This window comes from Pieris napi, chromosome 7, assembly GCF_905475465.1.
Source record: "Pieris napi chromosome 7, ilPieNapi1.2, whole genome shotgun sequence".
In the NCBI taxonomy this organism is placed as follows: Eukaryota; Metazoa; Arthropoda; class Insecta; order Lepidoptera; family Pieridae; genus Pieris; species Pieris napi.
In genome coordinates this window covers 9,496,616-9,520,289 of record NC_062240.1, presented here as the reverse complement: position 1 = coordinate 9,520,289, position 23,674 = coordinate 9,496,616, and the positions used below count along the sequence as shown (strand labels likewise).

General features: G+C 31.7%; 1 protein-coding gene across 2 annotated transcripts; it reads left to right on the top strand.

Moving 5' to 3' along the window:
- The first annotated feature begins 170 nt into the window (after positions 1 to 170).
- Positions 171 to 20,479, top strand: LOC125051223 (sodium-coupled monocarboxylate transporter 1-like). 2 transcript variants are annotated; one of them, XM_047651432.1, is made up of 14 exons: positions 171 to 695; positions 3,047 to 3,256; positions 7,092 to 7,251; positions 8,712 to 8,777; positions 12,664 to 12,715; positions 13,013 to 13,080; positions 13,841 to 13,995; positions 14,848 to 14,988; positions 15,804 to 16,028; positions 16,708 to 16,889; positions 17,409 to 17,537; positions 18,323 to 18,438; positions 19,053 to 19,331; positions 20,121 to 20,479. In XM_047651432.1, exons 2-14 carry the CDS (start codon positions 3,054 to 3,056, stop codon positions 20,145 to 20,147), a joined length of 1,803 nt encoding a protein of 600 aa, XP_047507388.1. In that variant the 5' UTR covers positions 171 to 695; positions 3,047 to 3,053; the 3' UTR covers positions 20,148 to 20,479. The 2 variants fall into 2 exon arrangements, with proteins under 2 accessions (XP_047507388.1, XP_047507389.1); XM_047651433.1 differs by lacking the exon at positions 171 to 695 and adding an exon at positions 968 to 1,098.
- Positions 20,480 to 23,674: the final 3,195 nt, after the last annotated feature.

The following is a 23,674-nucleotide window of genomic DNA, read 5'->3' as shown; positions in this document are numbered from 1 at the left end:
ATTTTTATCAAAACTGGTTATATCAAAACATGCGCATAATATTGGCGCCTGTATTTTTATTTTTTTATTTGGCGCGCTTTTTATTTCGGTCGGCCAACGCGTCGCGTCGGTAAAGCAGTTCAGCATGCTTTTTGCGACATATACTATAGAAGTCACAATGACGTATGAGCGTCTTGTACATACTTCACAGCGGATGCGTTATTCGTAAACAGCTGTTACCGTGTGTGTTGAACAGTGAAACGTGGGACAAATTTTATTACCTACGTCAGTTATTCATTCATTTATGTACTCTCGGTCTGTGCGCAGTGATAAATAGCTGCCCACACTCGCGTTTGTTTTACAAAATGTTGTGATAAAAAACACAAATGACAGTGAACGTATAATTTGACATTGACATTCATTTTATGACACGACGGCGCGCGAATTTTGAGCAAGTTTACAATAAAATATTATAATAAAAATGCCGCGTTGTAAATAATGTTATTTTCATCTCCGCGTATCGAACGGTGTCAATGATGTAGAGTGAAAGTGGACATATTAGCAGTTTTTACGAGTAGTTGTCATTCTTAAAGCATATGGACAGTGGACACTCCTCTTGATGCCCTTGCTTGCAACATTGGCAAAATATCATTTTATCCGAAGAATTTCCGCATGCTTCCGCATTATTATATTTCTATTTCAGAAGTATTGTAAAGGTAAATATTAAATTACATACATATTTACACTATAATACGATTTTGATTTATAGGGAAAAGATTTATTGATACTAAAATCTGAAACGCAAAATAAGGAAAAGTTACAAATTTTAATGGAAAACGTTATTATTTATTGCTTTTTATATGTTGGCAAAACCATAGGAAATATTTTTCTTTTAAATAGGTTTTATGCCATAAATTTATAAATATTATTTTCTTATAGCGATGGGCGTAATTTCGGGACCGTGGCTGTTCTAAAATAATAGCATATATTAAGCATTACTTATAGTTATTTTTGAAAAGAAGATTACTAAAAACATTTAAAAACGTCATAAAAGAAACGCAAGTCACCTTGAAAACAGGTTTTATTAAAATTAAGCAAACTACGTCTCTAGTAACTAAAGTGAGTAAAGGAATACCAAAGCTTCTTGAATTATTAAACATATTTTTTGTGATGTACGAATTCCCAATCAAAAACAAGGAATTTTAATTAGAACTAAGATGATCTTAAGTGTCAATTGCTGTAGCTGTGTTTCGCAGAAATTACTAATGAACGGCGCAGACATAGATAATCAATTGAATCATATAGATTTAAATCCATGTTATAAAACCGATAATTATACATCTCTCTTCTGGAGTACTATAAAAATGGAATTTAATCTCACAATCACATGATATGCCTATTAACTATACCTACGACTATGTCTTCATCTTGTAATTTTCTACAGTAATAAATTTTCAGTATAAACTCTAATACATAATAATCGACAACCCTATATGGGTCTGCGCCTCAGGTTGCATCAGTTTCTTCGATCATTTAGGTAGGTGATCAACCTTTTGTGTCTGAGACGGTTTTTGAGTTTGAGACATGCCGGTTTCCTTTATATTTTTCCTTTCCTCCGATGTTTGCCTTGACCGTAGGCTATACAATTCCATCGGTGCACAGCCGTGATTCGAACGCATGGCCTCAGGGGTTAGTGTCGCACTTAAGCCACTGAGCCGACAGTACTCTGCTATTTAAGATCATTCTGTCATGTCAATGTAATTAAAAACTCTCAATTATAATTTGTTCTATGCACGGACTTTGGACCCGTCAAGGTCAGGTTCATATCCTTCAAGATCACAATTATCTCGCGCTACAAGCCCTGTCAAACTAATAATGTTATTTTAGTGTAAAGTTATGACAGTGTCTAGAATAACCTAACGGAATGAAATATACTGTACGAACTATTGTCATATACGTATAACAAATTTCTTAAGAAACTATCTCGGTAGTATGTTCAGTTTGTTGTCAAATTCCCTAACAAGAAATCTAAATTAAATATTGCACTACCTCTTTTCAGTAAAACAGTTCATATTCTTCACGTACTGCGTCATTTAGTGTTAATTTTCTAATTTAAATCGTATTTTTGTTGCAATGTAGGACCAAATATTCTTGCGACAATAAATAATATATTTCGCATCATTAGAAAGAAAAAAAACTTTATTATACACAATAACAGGATATTTAGGTAAAATAAAGTGCACTAGCCCCCACACTAGGATTCCCTGTGTTGCCAGCCAGTCTCTTCCTCTTGACATGTTAACTGTACTTTACAATTTCTACATAACACAAATTTATAATTAAACTATTTTTCCCTAATGGGTAAGGCCTTTATACTATGATATTGACATACACACATATACATGAACTGATACTACATTTGACACCACTTGATAACGATTTGACATAACTTAAAATTTAAAACATGGATTTGAAAAGAAATTGAAATTTACGAAAGACAAATGAATCTAATATATAAATAAAGGAAAAATTCTTCGAAAGACTAGAAATTTACGAAAGACAAATGAATCTAATATATAAATAAAGGAAAAATTCTTCGAAAGACTAGGCGGTATAGCCTGCGCCATGGGCGAAAAAAAATTAAACTATTTTTTTACAATAAGAATATTTTCTGTATCATCATATAACAGGTTCTTTTAACATTAATAGATAATAATACAACACTGTCTTTATTCTCATTGTTTAGGTAAAAAATAAATTTGCATTACATTAATCTAGTTAGATAAAACGAATTACTTCAATTTATGTTTAATCCAAAAAATATTTAATTGTTTTACTGGTTTCGTGTGAAACCGTGCCAGACTGGTTACAACGTTTTTGAACCGAGGTGAAAATATGTTAGGCTGTTTTGGCTTTTTTGGCTGGCACAAAAAGCGATAATAATTTAATAACTGCATTACTTTAATCTAATGTAAAATATTATAGACCGATAACCTATCTACAAAACGCGAGTTTTATCTCAAAATATAGTTATAAAATGCTGTTACAACAATATTTCTTTTAACAGAATCAAGATGCCGTCCTTTACTATGACCGAAGGTGGTTTTGGTGTTGGTGATTATGTGGTTTTCGGGACGCTGTGTAGTATGTCCTGTGCTGGTGGGATTTGGTACAGTGCGGTGGGATCAAGGACGAAGGCGGTACGGGATCTTAAGGATTACCTACTGGGTGGGAAGTCGATGTCGACTTTCCCAGTCGCAATGTCATTAATAGCCAGGTAATTTTGCGAATTATTTAATACTCCCCTTAATTTTACGATTCAAATATATACTTAATATGTGAAGAGATATCTATAGTTAATATAGTAAGAGGAAACATTTGTTTTTTTATGTATGTTCACTGAATTATTTCAAAAACTCCTTCAAAATTTGTTTCTTAAATATAAAATAAGCCAAGCTATACAATGCCTGTTTGATGCTTAAAGATTAAGAAAGAATTGAGACTTTGCACTAAGTCTGACTTCAGTGACTCCTTTGTGAATCTCATACTAATATCGTTCGTCCATAACTCTTAAATCAAGGTTACTCAGTATAACTGAAATACACCTTTATAGTTTTGAATATTTTGTATGCATATATTAACAATATCCCAGTGGCGCTACAACCCTAGATGGGTCTTAGCATATTGCATCTGTTGCTTTGATTTATTTTTATTTCATAGACAAGTAGGTGATTCTTCTGTCTGACACATGTCATCGATTTTTGAATGAGACATGCCGGTGTCACGATGTTTTACTTCACCGTATGAGGGAGTGTTATGCGCACATAAACAGTAAGACTATTGCACGGGGATTAATAACCTACGACCTGAGATATGAGATTCCCCAAAACCACTAGGACAACACTTTGATATTATGAGTATAGACCAAATTTGAATATTATTATCTAATATATAAAATTCTCGTGTCACAATGTTCGTTCCCATACTCCTCCGAAACAGCTCGACCGATTCTTATGAAATTTTATATTCATATTTAGTAAGTCTGAGAATCGGCTACTATCTATCTATCAAACCTCTAAGTGATAAGGGGTGCCCACCCCAATTTTTTTTTTATTTTAGAATTTTTTTATGATACATCATACAAAAATACATACCACCCCTAATTTTCACCCCTCTACGATCAACCCCTATTTTTTTTATAGTAGATAGTTATTTTTATTTAACTAAAAAAATGTTTCCTAGAAATAATATACATGGCAAAACGACGTTTGCCAGGTCAGCTAGTAATTCTATAAAAAAGTCAATAAAAACATTGATCAAGATAAATATATGTGTCATTAAAAATTTATATCAAATCAAATTAGGATTAAAAATGGTAATGTCATATTTGATCCGTTTCTCGATATATCCATTTGTGGTTACAATAATTGAAATCGTAATTAAAATTTAATGGTTATAAACCGCAGCGAAACGATTTTGCAATCAGAAAATTAAGCGCAATTTTTTTTAACATAATTGTTGTTTAAACTACTACTTTACACTCTTTAATTAGAAACATATAATATTAAATCCTTACTATTTACAGGTATTTTGTATGTATTAAATATGGGTTGACGAAAGTGGTCGAATATAAATCTCATTTTTTAAATATTTTACGGTGACATATATACCATATACATATAGAGGCGACAACATAGTCCTTTTTTGAGTTAGTAAAAAGACGCCCGGGCCATTTCGATTCTATCATGCCCCTAAGTAGTTGTATTGCCGCACGCAATCAAGTGTTACCTGCTACTAAATCGAGAATTATATATATTTACTTGTAGATCGGCCAAGCGTTGCTGTGGCTAAGGTTTTTGTTATATTACATAGTAGCAAACTATTCAAGGGAAAAGGTAGGTGAACACCAGTCGTGGGGACCACCATGCTTTTTTTGGTGGTTATGCCATTAAATTGTAGCTTATATGAAACGTTGGTACTTTCAACACAACGCCATCTGTTAGAAATGTGACTATCAAATAAAAACAAATATTTTGCAATAAAATAGTATTGCGGGTATAAATTGAGATGTAAGCTATCCTATCTTTTAAGTTGTAAACTACACACGGTGTGCAAATTTGAATGAAATCGGTTCGGTAGTTTAGGAGTCCATAGCGGACAAACAACGTGACACGTAATTTATATATATTAAGATTTGCTTCTTCACAAATTTGCATAATATAGGTATTGCCTTTGTGTGAGGCTGGTTCCTATAATAGGACTACAGAAGTCCAGTGACTGCGTGGTGTTTTCATTAAAGTCATAATATTCACCTTCTATTAAAAACAATGTCATAATTATAAATGTAAATATTTTACGTGTCTAACCTACTCATTCTTTGGAAACAATAGAAAATCTATATATGTACATTGTAAAATGTAAAACAATTGTATTATATCATTGACTATGAAATTCGTTATAAATATAAAAAGTGCGTGCGTACAAAGTACACATGTCAAGTGAAATTTCTTTGGCAAACTAATTTTTAAGTCTTGTTCATATTTATACAAATCTAAGACTTTAGGTTTCCGAGAGGAATAGGAAATTAGGAATTTAAAGAATTTAATTGTCAATTAAATACTAAAAGTGTCGAAAATTAATACTGAAATTATAAATTCATTTTTTTTAATTTTAAAATTATTTTGCATAAAATATAACATACTAATTTTACATAAATTCTCTTTACGAAATTTTAATTTTTAAAATAGAATTTATATAAGGTAATTGCTCTCTCCCTTTTCTTCAACAAAAACGCTGCACATCTTCGTGACGCTAATATTATTATTATTGCGTTTCATCCGTAAAAATTTTACCCTCATGCCTCACAAGTTTCACTTCAAAAAAGTCCTAAAGACGTAAAGTATGTGTTACCCCATCGTAAAAAATATTATCATTTTAAATTCATAATAACACGTTTCGGTCTTTTTTTAAATTCTTTCAAAAAATAATATTTTATTGAAAGAACTGGAAGTTTTTAATATTATATTTTTTTTATTAGTACGACACGTTTATTTCTCGTATTACTTAATTTGGCGTATATTTGTGCTGAAATCAAATAAATGCTTCATGCTTATTAGGTATTAATTATTATTATCTTGGAATTTAATACAAAGCACGAGCTTGTAATTGAAGTGAATGTAAAAAGGTAATTAGTTTACATCTAGCTATTATTTACCCAAGGTTATATGGTTTTTTAATAGAGAGTCATAATGAATATGAATTTATTAGAAATATTTGGAAAATACGATACAAAGTTCAAAATAATCCTAGAGCAACTAGTATAACGAGCACATAGCAATGTTACTTTAAGCGCGAACTTTTCCTAATAACTTGAACCAATGATATAGTAAGTTAAATATAGAAATTAAAACAAAGTACAGTAGAATAATCATACAAATGCAACCGAAAAAATAGAATCATACCAAACATATTGACATCAGATAAATTCGATAAAGATATGAAGGCTTTCGAAACCTTGATGAGAAAAATTATTATCATTCCATCCTAAATATATTTTATTTTGTATCAGCATATTTTAAGTGAATTTCTGCTGTTTCAATTGCAAAGGATTCTATTCAATTTGTATAGTTCATTATACCAATACTATTCGATCGAAATATGTACATAGATAAGGGGGCGTCCATAAATTACGTGAGGTGTTTAAGGGGGGGGAGGGGGTCGATTCAAATCTCATTTAATCTTACGTTAGAGAGAGGGGGGGTCTCGGCAAATATCACGCAATTTTTTTTCTGATTGAAAAAAAAAATTAGGAAAACGGTTGACCCTAACGGTTGGCCATCTCTGCAACTTCTCGCTAACTCCATACCTAAACGCTCAACATTTCACTTATTTTGTTTTAGTCTTAAATAAAAGCACGAAGCATTTTTTTTCTTTTTCAACGCGTTTACGTAAGAAACCCACATTAATAAAACCACACCCACACCCACATTAAAACACACACACAAAAATCTCACGTGAGATTGGGGGATGGGTGAGGGGGTTGAATAAAATCTCACGACATCTCTTTGGAGTCACAGAAAATTTAATTAATTAATTGTATGTTTATATTACAGTTACGTATCAGGTGTTACTATTCTCGGTACACCAGCGGAGATATACAACTATGGTACCCAGTATTGGCTCGTGATTGTTGGAGTGGCTCTCAGCTGCCTCATAGTGGCTACCATGTACCTGCCGGTGTTCTGCACTTTGCGACTTTCGTCTTCATACGAGGTAAGTTTAAAAAAGATACTGGACTTTAAAAATTCAATTTGATGACAGTTATCTATGACTCATTAAAATAAGTTTTTTTTGTAGTTTATGGCCTGGTATCTAGACCATTAGGCCTATTAAAATAAGTTATGTATGTGAAAACCACAGCTGAATGAGATATTTTCAGACATGACACATGACATACTTAAATTGAATTATGCCACGATAGTATTGTCTTTTATTGACATAACTTTTAGATATAGAAAAACACTTTTTTTAACGGATTTGAAGTTATGTTTTATTATAAATTTACAATTATTTTACATAATTTTAAATTTATCCGACGTTTCGCGTGCTTTACAGCGTGCGTGGTCACGGTGACTGAAGACAAAAGGTGTTGAATGCAAAAAGTATCACAGCTGTAGAAAATGTTGTGTTATCTGTATTTATTTCCCCGGAGTTGGTATCAACTAAAAGATGGAAGGTTTTAAACCGTTAAAAAAGTGTTTTTCTATGCCACGATGTATATTAAAAAAAACTATGAATATATATAATTATGGCACTAATTTAAACAAAGGCAAATTTATTAATGTATATAAGATAAAAAATTGCATCCGGGTTTTTGACGTGAAATGGAGACGAGATTGAATATCTAATCTGCATATATCGGTGGGGGTCAATTTATCAGAGACTTTATCTTGATTTATCACATCCATCGAAAACGACACAGACAACTGTTGAAATGCGGACTTTGACTCCATGTTCAAGGTACATATTGATTACTAGATACAGCTGCATAAAATCTCTATACTAGTGTGGCGTCCCTATGCTGAAACTAAAAAAAAAAATATTATTTTATAATTTGTTACTCACGTAATATTGCACAGAATACTTACACGTCAACTCACGATCAGCGATCTTTTCCAGGCAACCCCATTTACAATTGATTATTAACATAATTATCAGATAACTTTTATATTTAAAGTTTAACATTGCTTTAGACTTAGATTGTGGCTTAAACCAAGAAAGTTTAGCAAAACATCGTATGAAAAATTTTAACATATTTGTATCTACTTTGTCAAACTTAACAGACTATTTTATTTCTTTTGCATAAACATATTATGTACACTTTACTTTATCATTTAATTGGATATAATATTAATAATACACATCAATATACTTGATCGATTTTATGTTGTGTTTGTCAAAGTTTAAATTACTTACACAAAAAATCCGTTACATATGTACCCGTCAATAGTGTCGCGGAATTTCCGAGACTTAAAGTATGGCCTTTTTAAAAAATGTTTTTGTTGTTGTTATGTCGTTACTATGGTTACCATTATTATTGTATATAATTAACATTTTCAAACAATCACTGTACGAACTTTAAACCATCACCACCAAAACCGTATTTTTTTTGCACTGCATATATAAAAAGGTATTTTCTTAAGTTAATTCAATTGGTATTATTTTGGTTTCAGTATCTCCAGCTGCGATTTAATCGTCATGTGCGAGCTGTTGCTTCCTTTTTATTTTTATTGGATGAAGTGAGTATTTACAAAAGAAATATATAACAAATTATGAGAATATATTATTTAAAAAAAAAGTGTGCGCGTACAAAGTACACATGTCAGAAGTGAAACTTCTTTGGCAAACAAATTTTTAACTCTTGTTCATATTTATACAAATCTAAAACTTTAGATTTCCGAGACTTGGAGGGAAAAAGGAAGATATGTTAGGAATTTCCTGAATTTAATTGTCATTAAAATATTATAAAAATGAAATTTCACCCTTCTCACTCTCTCTCAATCGGTGTCAACAGCTTTCTCCCTTTTCTTCGACAAAAACGCTGCACATCTTCGTGACGTTTTTTAAAAATTTTACCCTCAGGCGCCTAAAGAAGTTTCACTTCAAAAAATAGTTTTCTGTAGTATAAAACATATATAATACGAAAAATAAACATTAACTAACTTACTTTATACGACGTATAACGTGTAAACAGTTCATTGATTATTCAAGAGATAGGTTAAATGCATAACCTAGATTAATATGTTATATACAGCAGAAATTTTTTATCTCAAAATTTTATTGGCTTTGTGTATAGTGAATACACAAAACAGTGTTGAACAGAGAGTACTTTAGTTTAGGTGCAATGAGACTTTTTAAATTTGGTGTCCTTATATATCGTAAACTTGCTTTTAAAACTTCATACTAAATTATTGTTATTGTTCTTAAAAGTCAAACGCAATCGCAATCGCGAACTCTCTGGTATAGAAAGTGTTATGGGCGGCAGTATAACTTAACAACAAGTAAGCCTGCCCGTTTAACCCCAGTTCTATATCTAAAATGCATATATATATATATATATATATATATATATAAAACGATTTCAGTTAAGGAATCTATTCAAGACAGGCTGAAAAAATATTGTTAAATGTTTCTCAATAATATTATGCGTTTTTGAACGCATCACATCTAATTAACCTTTAAAACAAAACGTAGTTTTTTTTTATCTTTGCGACGGTCTACTAACACATAATTTTTGTTACGTTTGCATTTTAATTTTTCAAACAAATGCAACATAGAAATCAGCGTTTTAAACAGATACGGGTCATTCGCTTCCGCATTTGGACTTTACACTTTGACGTCACCTGTACAATATTACGAATTGTTTTCTGATTGATTCACTCACACACACGCGTAATTTATTCTTAGCGATCATGCTTTAAGATAATGTTGAATACAAAGTCAATAAGCGTCTTTCATATAGTTTATTAAATGACGTGTAAATAAAATATTTAATAGAAAAATAAAGGTACACTTCAAACGGAGATGAACAGGTCACATACTAAGATGCAAACATGATAAATGGAGCAAACTGGTAACTCTGTAGTATCCAAGAGATGCGGCCATAAGACAGGAGCGTCCAAAAAAAAACGATGGCAAGATGACATCAGTCTGACCTTGGGGCCATACTGGACAAGAATTACCAATGATAGAACTCATTGGAGAGAGTTGGGGGAGTCACACCGAATTGCGAGATATTTTATAATAGCAACATATGTTTAACTTGTAATTCGGAAATAAAAGGAGTTTTTATTTAAATAAATGTGTAAATAGCTAACGACATAGTTCTGAATTAAATTTAAAAGATATATAAAATTCGTACCGTACAAAGTCTAATACAATATAGGCCTTGCCGTCTTATCGCTTCTATGATTGTGTATGTTTAGTGATTATATATATAATCCAGTGGCGTTACAACCTTATATAGATAGCTCTTGGCCTCAGATTCCATTTTTTAATTTTAAATTGTGTGACAAGTCTTAGTATTCTGTGCCTGTTACAAGGCTTTTTGTGCACAACCATGATTCGAACACACAGCCTCAGGGTTGATAGTCGTACGCTTAAGACATGCTCTATTTTTATTCATCAACATAATAATAATATGTCGTAGATTTTGTAATTTATGCAGTGCATTGTATTTACTGGTATTGTTAAATTAATATTTTTCATTACAAATGTAATTTATGGATTTATTTCAAAATGACATTGAATTTAAATGATTCTTTTAAATGTCATTGACTGCAGTAAACATTTTTAATTTATTTTATTCGAAATTTACATTAATATATTAAAGAGTGTACACTATTATCGATTTGTTTGTATTATATTAATTGCGGAGGTTCTGCAGTGCGTCAGGTATGTTTGCCGAGATCCGAGGTTTTAATGGAAAGGGTGAAAATTCGGAAAAGGGTGGCATCCTTGATGAATTGTGTTAGACATATTACCAAGCACCAGCATCTTAAATGTGTTGATCATGAAGAACACGCATATCCTAAAACGTTGGTATGCTGTCCATGTCCCACTATAGGACTTTTGTTGTGTTTACGAACCAATACAAACACAGCAACAAATACCGAATTGTTGCTCTCTAAAACTGAAACTACATAAATAAATCGATTATTTGCAAAGAAAGTTGGACATTTAGATCGATTTATTATAAAGGTCCGCATAATCAGCCATATAAAAATAGGCATGCAAATGTCATGGTCTAAGATCCCGATATACAACGACCTTCACCGAGATCAGAGATGCTTATTTAATGAAACGTATTTTATATTTAATTTAATATGTCAATAAATATAATCCATATGGGTTGCCTAGCAAATTTCAGTCCAGAGTATGTTTAATTAATATTAAAAAAAAATTTTTTTTTTATAATTTGCATGTAGTAATTTTTTTTAATTTTTTTCAATCAATATTTTTAATCAGGGTAGTATTATATATGTATCACTACAAATTTCTTTTTTACTAAAGATGTATATATACTTTAGTGTTACATAAAAAATATATACATAAATAATTAATTGATTAAAAACAACCTAACGTTTGCATATTCTATGGGCTTCATACTTTCGATTGGTATAGAATTTATCTAATAATCATACCGGTGAAATGTTTAAAAACATATTTTTTTTGACGTGATAACGTCTTTAAAATCGTTTTAGTCGGGTGACATGTTCAGAAACTTGTGTCACACCAAAACCTCACGAGCGCGATCGCAGGTATAACGAGAGAGAGACGGACCGATCTCCCGTCTCATCTCGAGCGCTGCCAGTCATTCCGTGAATGTATGAAGAAAAATGTATATCATAGTCGAATAAGTAAACTTGTCATTTTACACCCGAAATTTATCATCAAAAGTGTGAATAAAACGATAGATGAATTTGAAAAAATTGTTATCTTCATTAATTCCTTACTTCCCAAAAACTTATATCACCAATAAGACGTTATCACGTAAACATCTCGATCGTAAACCTACTTTACAAACAACCAATATTTTTTTAATATCAATTAAAATATATATAATAAAGGAGTCTTGCTTTTAAAAATTTAATTACCTTTTTTTCTTGAAAACATTACACTGGGTATCCTTGAAATATATAATTATTACTATAATGGTTAATATTTTTCTGTACCTTTGCGTACACATTTTTATATCAACATCTAGACTTTGTGTTGACTGATCCATGGACAGTAAATAAAAATAAAATATGATTATTATGGAACATAAGATGTAGCTATCACTTACGTGGAATATCCACGTCATTAAATTTGAATCGGTAGACATCCCTACTCATCGGCAAAGAAGACATAGGGTGTAGGCCGAGAGAAAAAGCCGGCGTATAAAACTCGCGGTACTCTTTTAAAATAGCAAATCATCATACAAAATGACTATGGCAAACAACACTTATTTTAAAACAAATATAGCAAATTAATTAGAAGTAGCCTGTCTAGCACTAGTCCCAGGCTCTTTTATCAACTGCATAATCGTTAACTTTTTAGAAAGCTTTTCTTTAATACATTTCTCTAATAATTAATCTAATAAATTTAATTAATCTAAATGTAATATTTGTTCATTATTTATAGGTGCTGTTCCTACCAATGGTTATCTATGTTCCAGCTTTAGCATTTAATCAATGTAAGCAGTTTTAACTCTTTTAGTTTAAGGACATAATCACGAAAGGTAATAAGGTAATAAACGCACTGAACTCTTAAACATAATATATAAAGAATATCAAGGCTTTCTACTCGTAAAATAGAAGCTTGCTACTACTGATATATACAATCATATTATAAAATATTTTTTTCTAAATGATTCGTTTAATGCCATATTTATAATAGCACCAAATAGTCAATCTTTCTGGAGTAGAATTGTTTTTATAAAAGTTAGATTTTCTGTTTTTATAGGAATATTTAAAAAAAAAAAATATTTCAGTGACGGGTTTCAACGTGTTCGCCGTGGCTGGTGGCATGGTGCTAATCTGTGGACTATATACAGCATTGGTACGCATAAGCATATCTGGACTATAACTTTACTAAATTTTGATTATAATTTATTCCTTGTTATTTGGTTTTTTACCATTTCATTTACACCGTGAATGATATATTTTATTACAACTAGTTCCCAGTTTAAGATCCGTGCATCATAAATATGTGCAAACCTTGAGCAGAAATTTATTGGAGATTTTTGAAAACGATATCTCCTCATATTCATTCAAATCAAATCATGCGCATTCAGATGAACTGCATAAGGCTATTCTTTACAGTATTAGATGAGTTGAACAATGATGATGAAGATAATAAACAAAAAAATCATCAAAGGATTTTAATGTGTAATGGCAATTTTGTTTACAATTAAATAATGACAAAATTTTACTCATTATTGAAATGCTATCGCTGTCTAAGGACTGTTTTTAGGATTCAAAGAGGAACAATTTTGTCGTACATTACTTGTATCGTTTATGCGGTACACGCAATTAAAAGGAATAGTTTTGAACGTACACAAATATACACGCCACCTCCTTCGGGTTTTTGAAGTTGGTTAAAAGATATATTTAAAGGATATATTTCCGTTTTGGTATTTTTCATTCATGATCTTCTATGGTAGCATGATTCCTCGATAAATGGACTGTCCAACACAAATTATAACTTCAACTTCCAATAGCTCTTAAGATGGCGCAAGTGCGCGCTAGTTTATCCATACAATTTTTTAGCTTTATAGTATTCGTATGGAATGGATTTTCAATTTCAATATACATTACAGGGTGGACTTAGAGCGGTAGTATGGACGGACTCCTGGCAGACCGGTGTGATGTTCATCGGAGTGTTTCTGGTAGCGATAGCTGGCACCTTGGCGGTGGGAGGCGTGTCTACTGTCTTCGATACGGCTGCGGAGTCTGGTCGACTGGAATTGTCTAAGTAAGAATCTTATAATAATAAATCGTTTATTTTCAATAGCGGTATATTCAGATTAATTAATTTAAAAAAAACGCACAATCCGCCATAGGTATGCAAATGTTATATCAACAATAAGTTATTTTTGTTATAAACGTACCTTGCCTTTAAAATTCTTATCTAGGGAATTCTTCAAGCTGGTGTTGTTTTTAATAATTTTGGATACTTTTTTACAGTAGTAACTGCTAGCACATATTAGTTGTCAAAATACGAAATATTACTTCCATTTGAATTACAGTTTTGATAGCTCCAGGATATTTGTTCAAAATATACAATTTAATAATTACAATATTAGCGCAATTGAGTTAACTCACTGCGCTGGTCAGTTTTGCTAGTTTTGATTTTGTGGCCCGCAGCGCACGTTGTATCTCCACAATGACAACTAACTAAATAAATTCAAGATAATAACAATACCCAAAAAGTAGAAAAGGCTGTCGACAAAGAAATACATAATTTTGTATTGGTCTCTGTCTCGTATCATTTATCTAGTAAATAAAAACAAAATAAATCCTAACCAATTCACTGTGTATACTAATATGTACCTCAACTGTATAGGATTATATATGTCAACGTAAAATATGTACAGTCTAGAACTTGTGACTCTCAACTCTAAGATGAGAGACTCTGTACGTTCGAAACACGACTGTGAACCTATTGATTTTTCACGTCGAAGCGAAAAACATCATGAGGAAACTGGCATGCCTTAGATCTAAACATCGACACGTCTGGCTGATCACCTACTTGCCTATTAAAATATACAGAAATCGAGGGTTGTAGCACCACTTTTATATAAAATCGTATATGTTTATGCTTCAGTTGGAGTTTTGTCCCCTACGAACGTCAGACTGGATGGGGTGCGGTCATAGGTGGTTTCTTGTACTGGACTTGCTTCAACTCCGTCAATCAAACCATGGTTCAGCGATATATCTCTTTGCCCAGTAAGAGGAAAGCTATTACGTAAGTGTCTTGTGTTACAATACTATACTTATCGTTATTGCAACGAGCCGTATATTACAGAAAAGATGCAATTAAATCATATTTATTGTTAAATTGTTCAAGCCGCGGAGTGGGTTGAGTGTAAACTTTTGACTAGTAGAATAAATGTTATTTTGCATAAGAATTTAATTTAATATTTATATTTTTGGATATCACGGAGCAATGTCGCTGGTATCGGCTGCCATTTTTAATATTTAATAACTTCAAAGTCAAATTAGTTGCCAATATTAATAGATCTACAAATTAACAGACTATTTGATAGTCTGTATTAATTTAATAGTCTTTATTATTTATGTTGAAGCAATGGTGTTAGTGCCAACGCCATTGCTCTCCACCATATATTTTATTATGTTCGGAGTATATTTTAGTCAAGTAGCTCATCGTTATCATCCATTAAATATTTTTTATCAAATTATCATTGCCCTTCAAGTTAAAAATACACTATTCTGTTATAAAAGCGAATGGCTTTGTTTTAATACTAACGACTGAGAACTATACAATTCATTGGTTGATCTTGGTTTCGTATTACATACAAAGTTCGTAGAAATTTCTTAAAATCATACCTATATACTTCATTGGTCAAGAACGAAAATGTTATATTCATCAACGTACATATGAACCACGGCAGAGTATCTGGTCAGCTACGAGAGATGATGTCCCTAGTGTGGAGACCAGTGTCTGTAGGATTAGCTACCATGTCATTGTCATTTTTTTAATAAAAAAAAACCAATCATTTTGATTTGTTCTTTTTGTCAGCGTTAATATATTAATTCCAGGGCCTTAGGTATATTCTGCATTGGGGCAATGCTAGCGATATCCTTATGTGTATGGTGTGGGTTGGCTGCATGGACTGCGTGGGTACAAGGCGGCTGCGACCCTCGTGGAGCACCACTCGTTGATGATAGACTGCTCCCAGCATTCGTCACTTATGTGGCCAATTTGCAGAAGCTTCCAGGGCTTGCTGGAGTCTTTTTGGCTGGGGTTTTTGGAGCTGGTTTGAGGTAAGGTTTCTTATTAAGTAAAGTTTAAAATCAATGGTTTTAACTTCTATTCATACAGCCTGAAATAGATAAATAAATAGATTAAAGCTTGAAAATATGATATAATTCTTAAACGAATTGAAATCTAAGGAATCTTTATAAAAGAGTCCGTCACTTGCTAAGTGTAATAAAAAACATTGTATTTTACGTTGATTTTGGATTTGGACACCAGACTTATCTTTGGTCTAAATATAGTTTTGTCTACGTATATATTTGATTTTTGGTCATTAATTTGTATCGGGTTTAATTTCGATCATAATATACAGGGTTATTGGTAATTCGACATATTCCCGTTAGGAGGTGATAGGGGTGAACTATATGCGATAGTTTTAACCCCCATAAGCATTATAGAAGTGTTTCACTTAGAGTTTGTATAATTTTTTTTCTGATTAAACACTGTTTTTTTATTAATATTAAAAATGCAAGACGAAAAACGATATTAGTATAATATTTATTGAGTTATTTTCTACTAAAATGCCTTATAAACATATAATATTAAGTATGCCAACATAAACTTCTAATAAACGTTATATTAATTTTTTGGCCTTTTTTATCGAGCTTTGTGGAGTCAAACTTGTATTTACATCTAGAAGACTCATCACCTATTTTTCAAAGACTTAAGAATTCGTTAATTTCGCAGCTCCTTATCAGCTGTGTTGAATGCATGTGCATTGGTGGTTGTGGAGGACATAATGCATGGTTGGATGCAAGTCCGACTCCGTCCGATGGTGGAAGGCATTCTCGCCAGGTCTGTGACGGGAGTTTTGGCTGTCTCCTCTCTACTCATGCTTCTTGTCGTTCAAAAACTCGGTGGTGTTCTTGGTAATTACTTTTTAAATTTTTTATAGTTTAAATCATATCAGCAATGAACTGTGTAAGTGACCATGGGCGGTGGTATCAGTTAATATCAGATAAGCCACCTTTTGCATCTGTTCTAAAATAAATTGGATGGTGTATTAAACTGGCTCATTTCTGCCGGTTTTATCATCAATTGACGATGATTGCTTATTGCGTACATTTTGTTTACGCTTCTACTTATTTATTAAAATATATATGTAAAGTAACGAATGTTAGGTTACATACTTAACTTATATTACAACTTAATTATATTTTATATTGTTCTGAAAAAAGTATTTATTTTATGATGTTTTTTTTATATATTTTCGTTGATTTAATAATTTTAAGCATAAATTAGTCGACTCTTGGGTTAATATTCCAAGACAAACGGGACTCTAGTATGTCAAATTTAAATAAACTAAGCAATTTTTTGACATTTAGGAGTCATATTTAACGCTTAATCTGCTGTTTACCCTTCAGTTTAATAAAGCAAAAATATTCCAGGAGTGGCAACAGCGTTATCAGCTATAGCCTCTAGTTCGACGTGTGGTATTTTCACCTTGGGTATGGGATGTTGGTGGGTGGGACCTCGTGGTGCCATCGCTGGTGGGATTGCTGGAGCTGTTGTTGCTGGTGAGTAATACTAGTATTTCTCTCTTAATTAGTACGGTATAAGATAGTATTGGCCTATTGGCTTCAGCGTGCGACTCTCATCCGTAAGGTCGTAGGTTTAATCCTAGCTTCAAGCCAGCAGCAAAGTGTACCAATGGACTTATATGTGTGCATTTAGCACTCGATCGTACGGTAAATGAAAACCTCGTCAGGAAACCAGCACCCAAAATGTCGAATGTGTGTGTCAGGCACAGAAGGCTGATCACCTACTTGCCGAAAAGAAATGTACACGAAGAAATCTGAGGCCCAGACCTAAAAGGTTGTAGCGGCACTGGATTTTTTTTTAAATCCGTTTTTTTTTTCAATTTAATTAAGCACTTTCAGTAGGTATTTCTTTTTATTATTCCTCACTAGGTTTGCCTGGAAGAAATCACTTGTTAGCAATAAGGTCGCCCGTTGCCTAATAACTGATGTATCCTGTTTTTTATTTTGTCTAAGATAAGTGTAAATAAATAATGTTTATTAGGTTATTAGGTATAAGTTTGTGCGGAAAGCACTCGTGAAATTTGAGGTTGCTGCACTAACTTGTATTTTGTCTAGTTAAACGGCGCTGTTTAGTAAAGAGGCTAGGCTGTCGATTGAAAGGCTAACTAAGCTAAATGGCTGCGACATTGGCAACACTTACGTCCTTATAGTTCGACAGTGTGCTGATATTTAAGTTGATTTTTTAAATAAATGAAATGACAGAATAAGAATTTTATCTACCAACTTTTATTTGCATAATTTAATTTTCTTTAATTTATCAGGTACAGTATCAATGGGCACTCAAGTGGCAGCTGCGTCTGGCTTGAGGTCTCCTCCACTTAACTTCACCTCTGAATGTGTCAAGAATGCGAGCTTTGTGTTCGAACATAGTACAATCGTAAGTTAACCATTCTATTAAGTCACTTAATAATTACTAAGAATCATTGTTAATATAGTTGTCCCACATATCAAAGTCAAGCTAAAGTCGGGTGATCAACCTATCCTAGGTTGTGGTTCACCCTAGAAATTTAATTTAAAAAAATATGTATCGTAATTCCTACATCTTATTTCTTTTTAAATAACCCTTCGGTAAACGACATAATAATCATACTTTAGTGGCCTGATTTTTATTTTGTTTTCTTATGTCAATAAATGTACTACTACTGTAGTAAAAATATATTTATTGGCAAGTGACACTAGCTGGCCTATAACCTGACATTGACGTGAAGTTGGTTTATGGAATACCCTATAATCTATATGTTATTTAAGTAAAGTTTTAATTTACTTAGCTTATTTACACTTCAAAAAATTGTTAAAAAATATACGATTAGTAATATAAGCGTCAAACAGATATAAGGCCGGCAACGCATTCGCGATCCCTAGCTATCCATTCGCCAATTTTTGTTCGAATGATTATTTACAAACATTTATGCTATGATGACAGGTCAGTGGGGAAAGTGAAAATTAATCTCAAAAAGATTTTTTTTTAAATTGTTGATCTCTGGTTTTCAGGATCCGGAATCACTGTTCCCCCTTTTCCGTCTTTCCTACCATTGGATTGCCCCTCTAGGTCTCCTCGCGACTATTTTAGTCGGGGCCATAGTGGGATGGTTCTTTGACGAGAGGGATGATAGCAAAATGGATGCTGAACTATACTTCCCTCTGATATGGAGGTGGCTGCCCACGGAGGCCATTGAGAGGGCAGGGGAGATTAGGCGAATTATTGCAACTAAGGAGGTGGACACGCCGGCCCCGTCGGCCCCTTTAATATTGGGCACGATTACTGATAAGGTAGGCACAATTCATTTGTTTGCTAAGAAAAAGGCTATGACGTTTTAAAAAAAAAATTTGGTTAGTGTAAATAGTATTAAGTTTTGACACAAATAAAAGGATTTTTTTTTTTGCTTTATTTAGATTTTTTGTAACATAACAAACACATTGATGAACACAAATGAAAAAAAAAACTGCCGCTACCACCTCTCAAAGGCTTAGATTTCTGTATCTGTTTCCTTCAAGAGAATTGAAAACCACATATCAAATCCATTGGTGTATAGCCGGCATTCGAACCTATGACCACTGGAAAGACAGCCGCTAAAGCCATTACACCCACAGATTTCAAGGCAAAGATAAGATGTGATAAGGAAGCATTTATTAACGAAGAAACGAAAAATATTGTGTTAATATCTACCATTAACGATGCGTACTATAAAATAATGGATGATGATTACTAAATATTTAAATACTTCATATTAACAAATAAAGCGAGTCTTTATTAAAACCTAAAAACAGTATATTAAAAAAATATTGTGATGGTAGCCTACATATAGTTATTTATTCTACCATCCTGTATGTTTTTTTTATTTTTATAATAAAAAGTTATATATTAATTTAAAAATATCTTATGTTATCTTTAAAAATATTAAAGATATATATTAATAAATAAAAGTTTAAACAAAGAAAAAATCAATTAAAAAACAAGGTATTTCAAATATAACAATATACAAAACACAAAATTTACTAATCTTACAAATTGCTAGACAATTTTTTTTAATTTACTAAGACTTATTTGTATATTTCTAGGTCCCAAAGGCTGAGACGAGTAGGTGAAGATGTAATGTAAGGTGATACAAAATCTGCCAAGAGCAGAATATTCTGTAAAGTATTGTTAATGTTGTTTAATTTAATGATAAAGATTAAGAATTTTTATATTACGTTACGAGAATTGCTATTAAGATTTTACTAGGCGCATAAAATTTATAAATTGTCTGATTGTTATGATAAACTCATACTTTTTAGATTTTTTTTTAGATGATTGAAATAGTAAAGAAATAGATAGATTGTGATATATATATGTGAATCAGACTGATTTTTTTATGATACAGTCAAAACCGTTTACGACGACATCGTTTAGAACAACATACCGGTTATATTGACCAAAATCAAAGGTCCCAGTTGAATTATATTGTACTAGCTGGCCTGGCGAACATCGTACCGCCTAACCGTCGATTTTTAATTTTTTTTTAAATACTTATTCTGCTATTCGGGACAACAGTCTAGCTAGTAAAAAAATAACCTTCCCGGAACCCCTCCACTAACACTTGAACTTTATGATATGGTAGTAAAGTTCAAATTGCCTTTAAATATTATTATGAATATTTTGTATGGGAATATAGAAAAGTGTTGTTTTTAGACTTATTCACTCATTTTTTTTTAATTTTTCTCTCCGTAAGAACCATCCTCGTACTTCAAGGTATATTATAAAAAAAAATCAGACAAATCGGTCAAGCCGTTTTCATGTTATGTCGTGACAACGGAAAACGGGTTTCATTTATATATATATAGATTAGGTACTTAATAACAACGTCATCGGTTGTTACGACTATCGGTTTTTACGACCAAATATATATATATATATAATAGTCCCTTCGGTGTCGTTATAACAGATTTTGACTGTATGTACAAAATTAGCTAGCGAACTAAATTTCGCCTTCATATGATTTATTTTTCATAGTCTACCGTTTTAGTAGCTACATGCTACCCCACAGTAACTGTTCCGGAATAAAAACGTTAGTACTAAATGAAATTAAATATTTCCATTTGTTTTTATTTTCCCAATTTCCTTCCACCTTCCTCAGAGTTCAAGGAATAAATAAAAATTTACTCGTCTTCGAGTCTTGCGCTTAGCGCTTATATTTTCCGATTCTTTTCGGTTTCGGAAAAATTTCACTTATGTAGATTATTTTTTCTAAGCGCTACAGTACATTTGTATTATTAGGTAAATTAATTGTTTTATCTTAACTATTTATAAGTTGTAGTTAAAACCTATTTAGTATTTTTTTAATCATTCCCATTTTTAACAGATTTGATTGATCCAGTTTATCTTAACTAAAGTTTATATAATGCCATAGTAGTAAAAATTGTTCCAAACTTAGGTTTAAGGTACAGATTTAATCTTTTATGGTTAATTTATAATAAAAAAATGTATATTTTTATTTTTAATTATAAAATTTTAATTACTATTTTTTATTAATAGAGGAGTCTGTCAGATCTAACGTTAACTAACTTAACTATCTTATTAATAATGAACTTACCCGGATTCTATTGTTTAACATAAGCAATCAAATAGTCATACATTCTTAGAGTACTTCTTTTTACGGAATCTGAATAAAATAACATATAACTATATATAAAATAACAAAGGCCGGCAACGCACTCGCAAACCTGGCAGTGTGCATGGGCGGCAGTGTAACAAGCGCCCATTTAATTAAAAAATGATATGCGCTCTACGACTCCTAGCAATTACTTGTGTTTATAGTATAGAACCCGGGCGTAAGTAACGTACTTAAGTTATTTATTTGAAATAGATATAAGTTTATGTTTGCCTAAATTATTTAAGTATTTCGTGGCGTGAATTTGTATGATTTTTATTAATATTTAATTGTTAACGAATGGTGCTGAAAGTTGGTTGTACTGTATTTTAATTGTTTGAGTGATTTAGATGTAAACGTAATATTTGATTATTAAATCGAAACGCGAGTTCGACATATTTTTATTAGAAAAATTATTTTATAACTTGCATGGTACTAAGTACAATATGCCGGCAAAGATCACATCCTAAAGTCTTCACGCAAATTGTATTAAAGTAATTATAAATTTTGATTTTCGTTAAACGTATATTTATAGTGAAATAAAAGTTTTTGATGAATCAGTATTAAAACTTAATGATATTTCATATCTCCGTTAGATTATTACTTATCGGCGTCATTATTTAAAAGCTACAACACTTGAGGATTACAACCTCAGTAGGGTTGAATTAAATTAGTGTAAAATGTATGAAGTATAAAATGCTGCATATTTTTTCCACTTTTGCCTATGATTATTTATTATATAATTATTATTTATTTTCTGTGTTATCAGGCGTGTAAGAAATATGCCGTAATGTGTATGCCGTAACACGTTACAGTTTATAAATATTTAATTTATATGTGGTTGAATTTTGTAAATACATCAAGATTTTATTGTTACTAACAGTTAAACTTTAAGTTGCCATTTTTAAAGAAATGTTGTAATAGATAATATTATATTTTTTACTGGAAACGGGTGTTCATTCATTCCCAAAGCCTTTAAATTAAATTACAAAACATAGCGGCTTTTTATATCATGAAATTCGAATGCAAAAACTCCTGTGTCTACCATTTCTAATCAGTTACAGAAAATTTATTTTGTAATTGACAAAATCTTGTGTTTTTGATATCCAAACGGCGTTTTCCTCTTCTGTATTTGTAATTAATCCACATACATGTTAGGTGCAGTCAACAATTCTTCTATAAGTATATGATTAAAGAATTTACAGCAAATTTAAAGGACCATTTTGTATATTAATGGTATGTATAATGTATATAAATGTATATTTTGTTATTAATAAACGACTCGCACAACTGTGTAATTATTTCAATTTCTATTCCTTTCGTGTTCGCATTAAAGCGTGCAATTTCACGTAAAACTTGAGAAAGTCATGAAATTACAGTGATAGAATGTAAATACAGGTACGAAGTTGTGACTTTTGAATAAATTGAATAGCACAAAAGTTTCTAAGCTTCAAAAATCTTAAACGGATGCAATTTTCATAGAATATCATTCATTATTCAAAAGTTTGTAATATATTGTCATATCTCTTGACTATTTCACAGTTTCAGGACATAAGTGCATATAAAGAACTCAGAACATAAATGGTTAAAAATTATAGCTAGGTCTGACTAGTAAGTAAATTAATTATTATTGAAATGAATCTATACATTTTTATATTTGTGTATTTTATAATGTATTTGGAAGAAATATCACCGTGTCTTTTCATATTCAAGCAAGGTTGGAGCATGCATGGAGAGGTGCAAGCACCTGTGACTGTATTTTTTTTTATGGGTAACAGCCCTGAGATTGCCAAATCATAAAATGACTGCTTCACGACTGATTTGAGAGCGACCGCCGATGCGAAAATCGCTGTGTTAGTTCGAAAAGTGAGTTACAGAATCGCAGGGCTGGCCTATAAAAGTAAGCGCCTAAAACATTAAAACATGCACAACACCAGAAAAGGATTTAGTGAAAAGTATTCTATACATTCAATTTAATAAATACAC

Excerpts from the sequence above, each read along its gene's own strand:
- LOC125051223 (XM_047651432.1), top strand. The coding sequence starts at position 3,054 with ATGCCGTCCTTTACTATGACCGAAGGTGGTTTTGGTGTTGGTGATTAT. Across the intron at positions 18,439-19,052 it reads TGTTCGAACATAGTACAATC|GATCCGGAATCACTGTTCCC; the intron begins GTAAGTTAACCA and ends TCTGGTTTTCAG. Across the intron at positions 19,332-20,120 it reads TGGGCACGATTACTGATAAG|GTCCCAAAGGCTGAGACGAG; the intron begins GTAGGCACAATT and ends GTATATTTCTAG.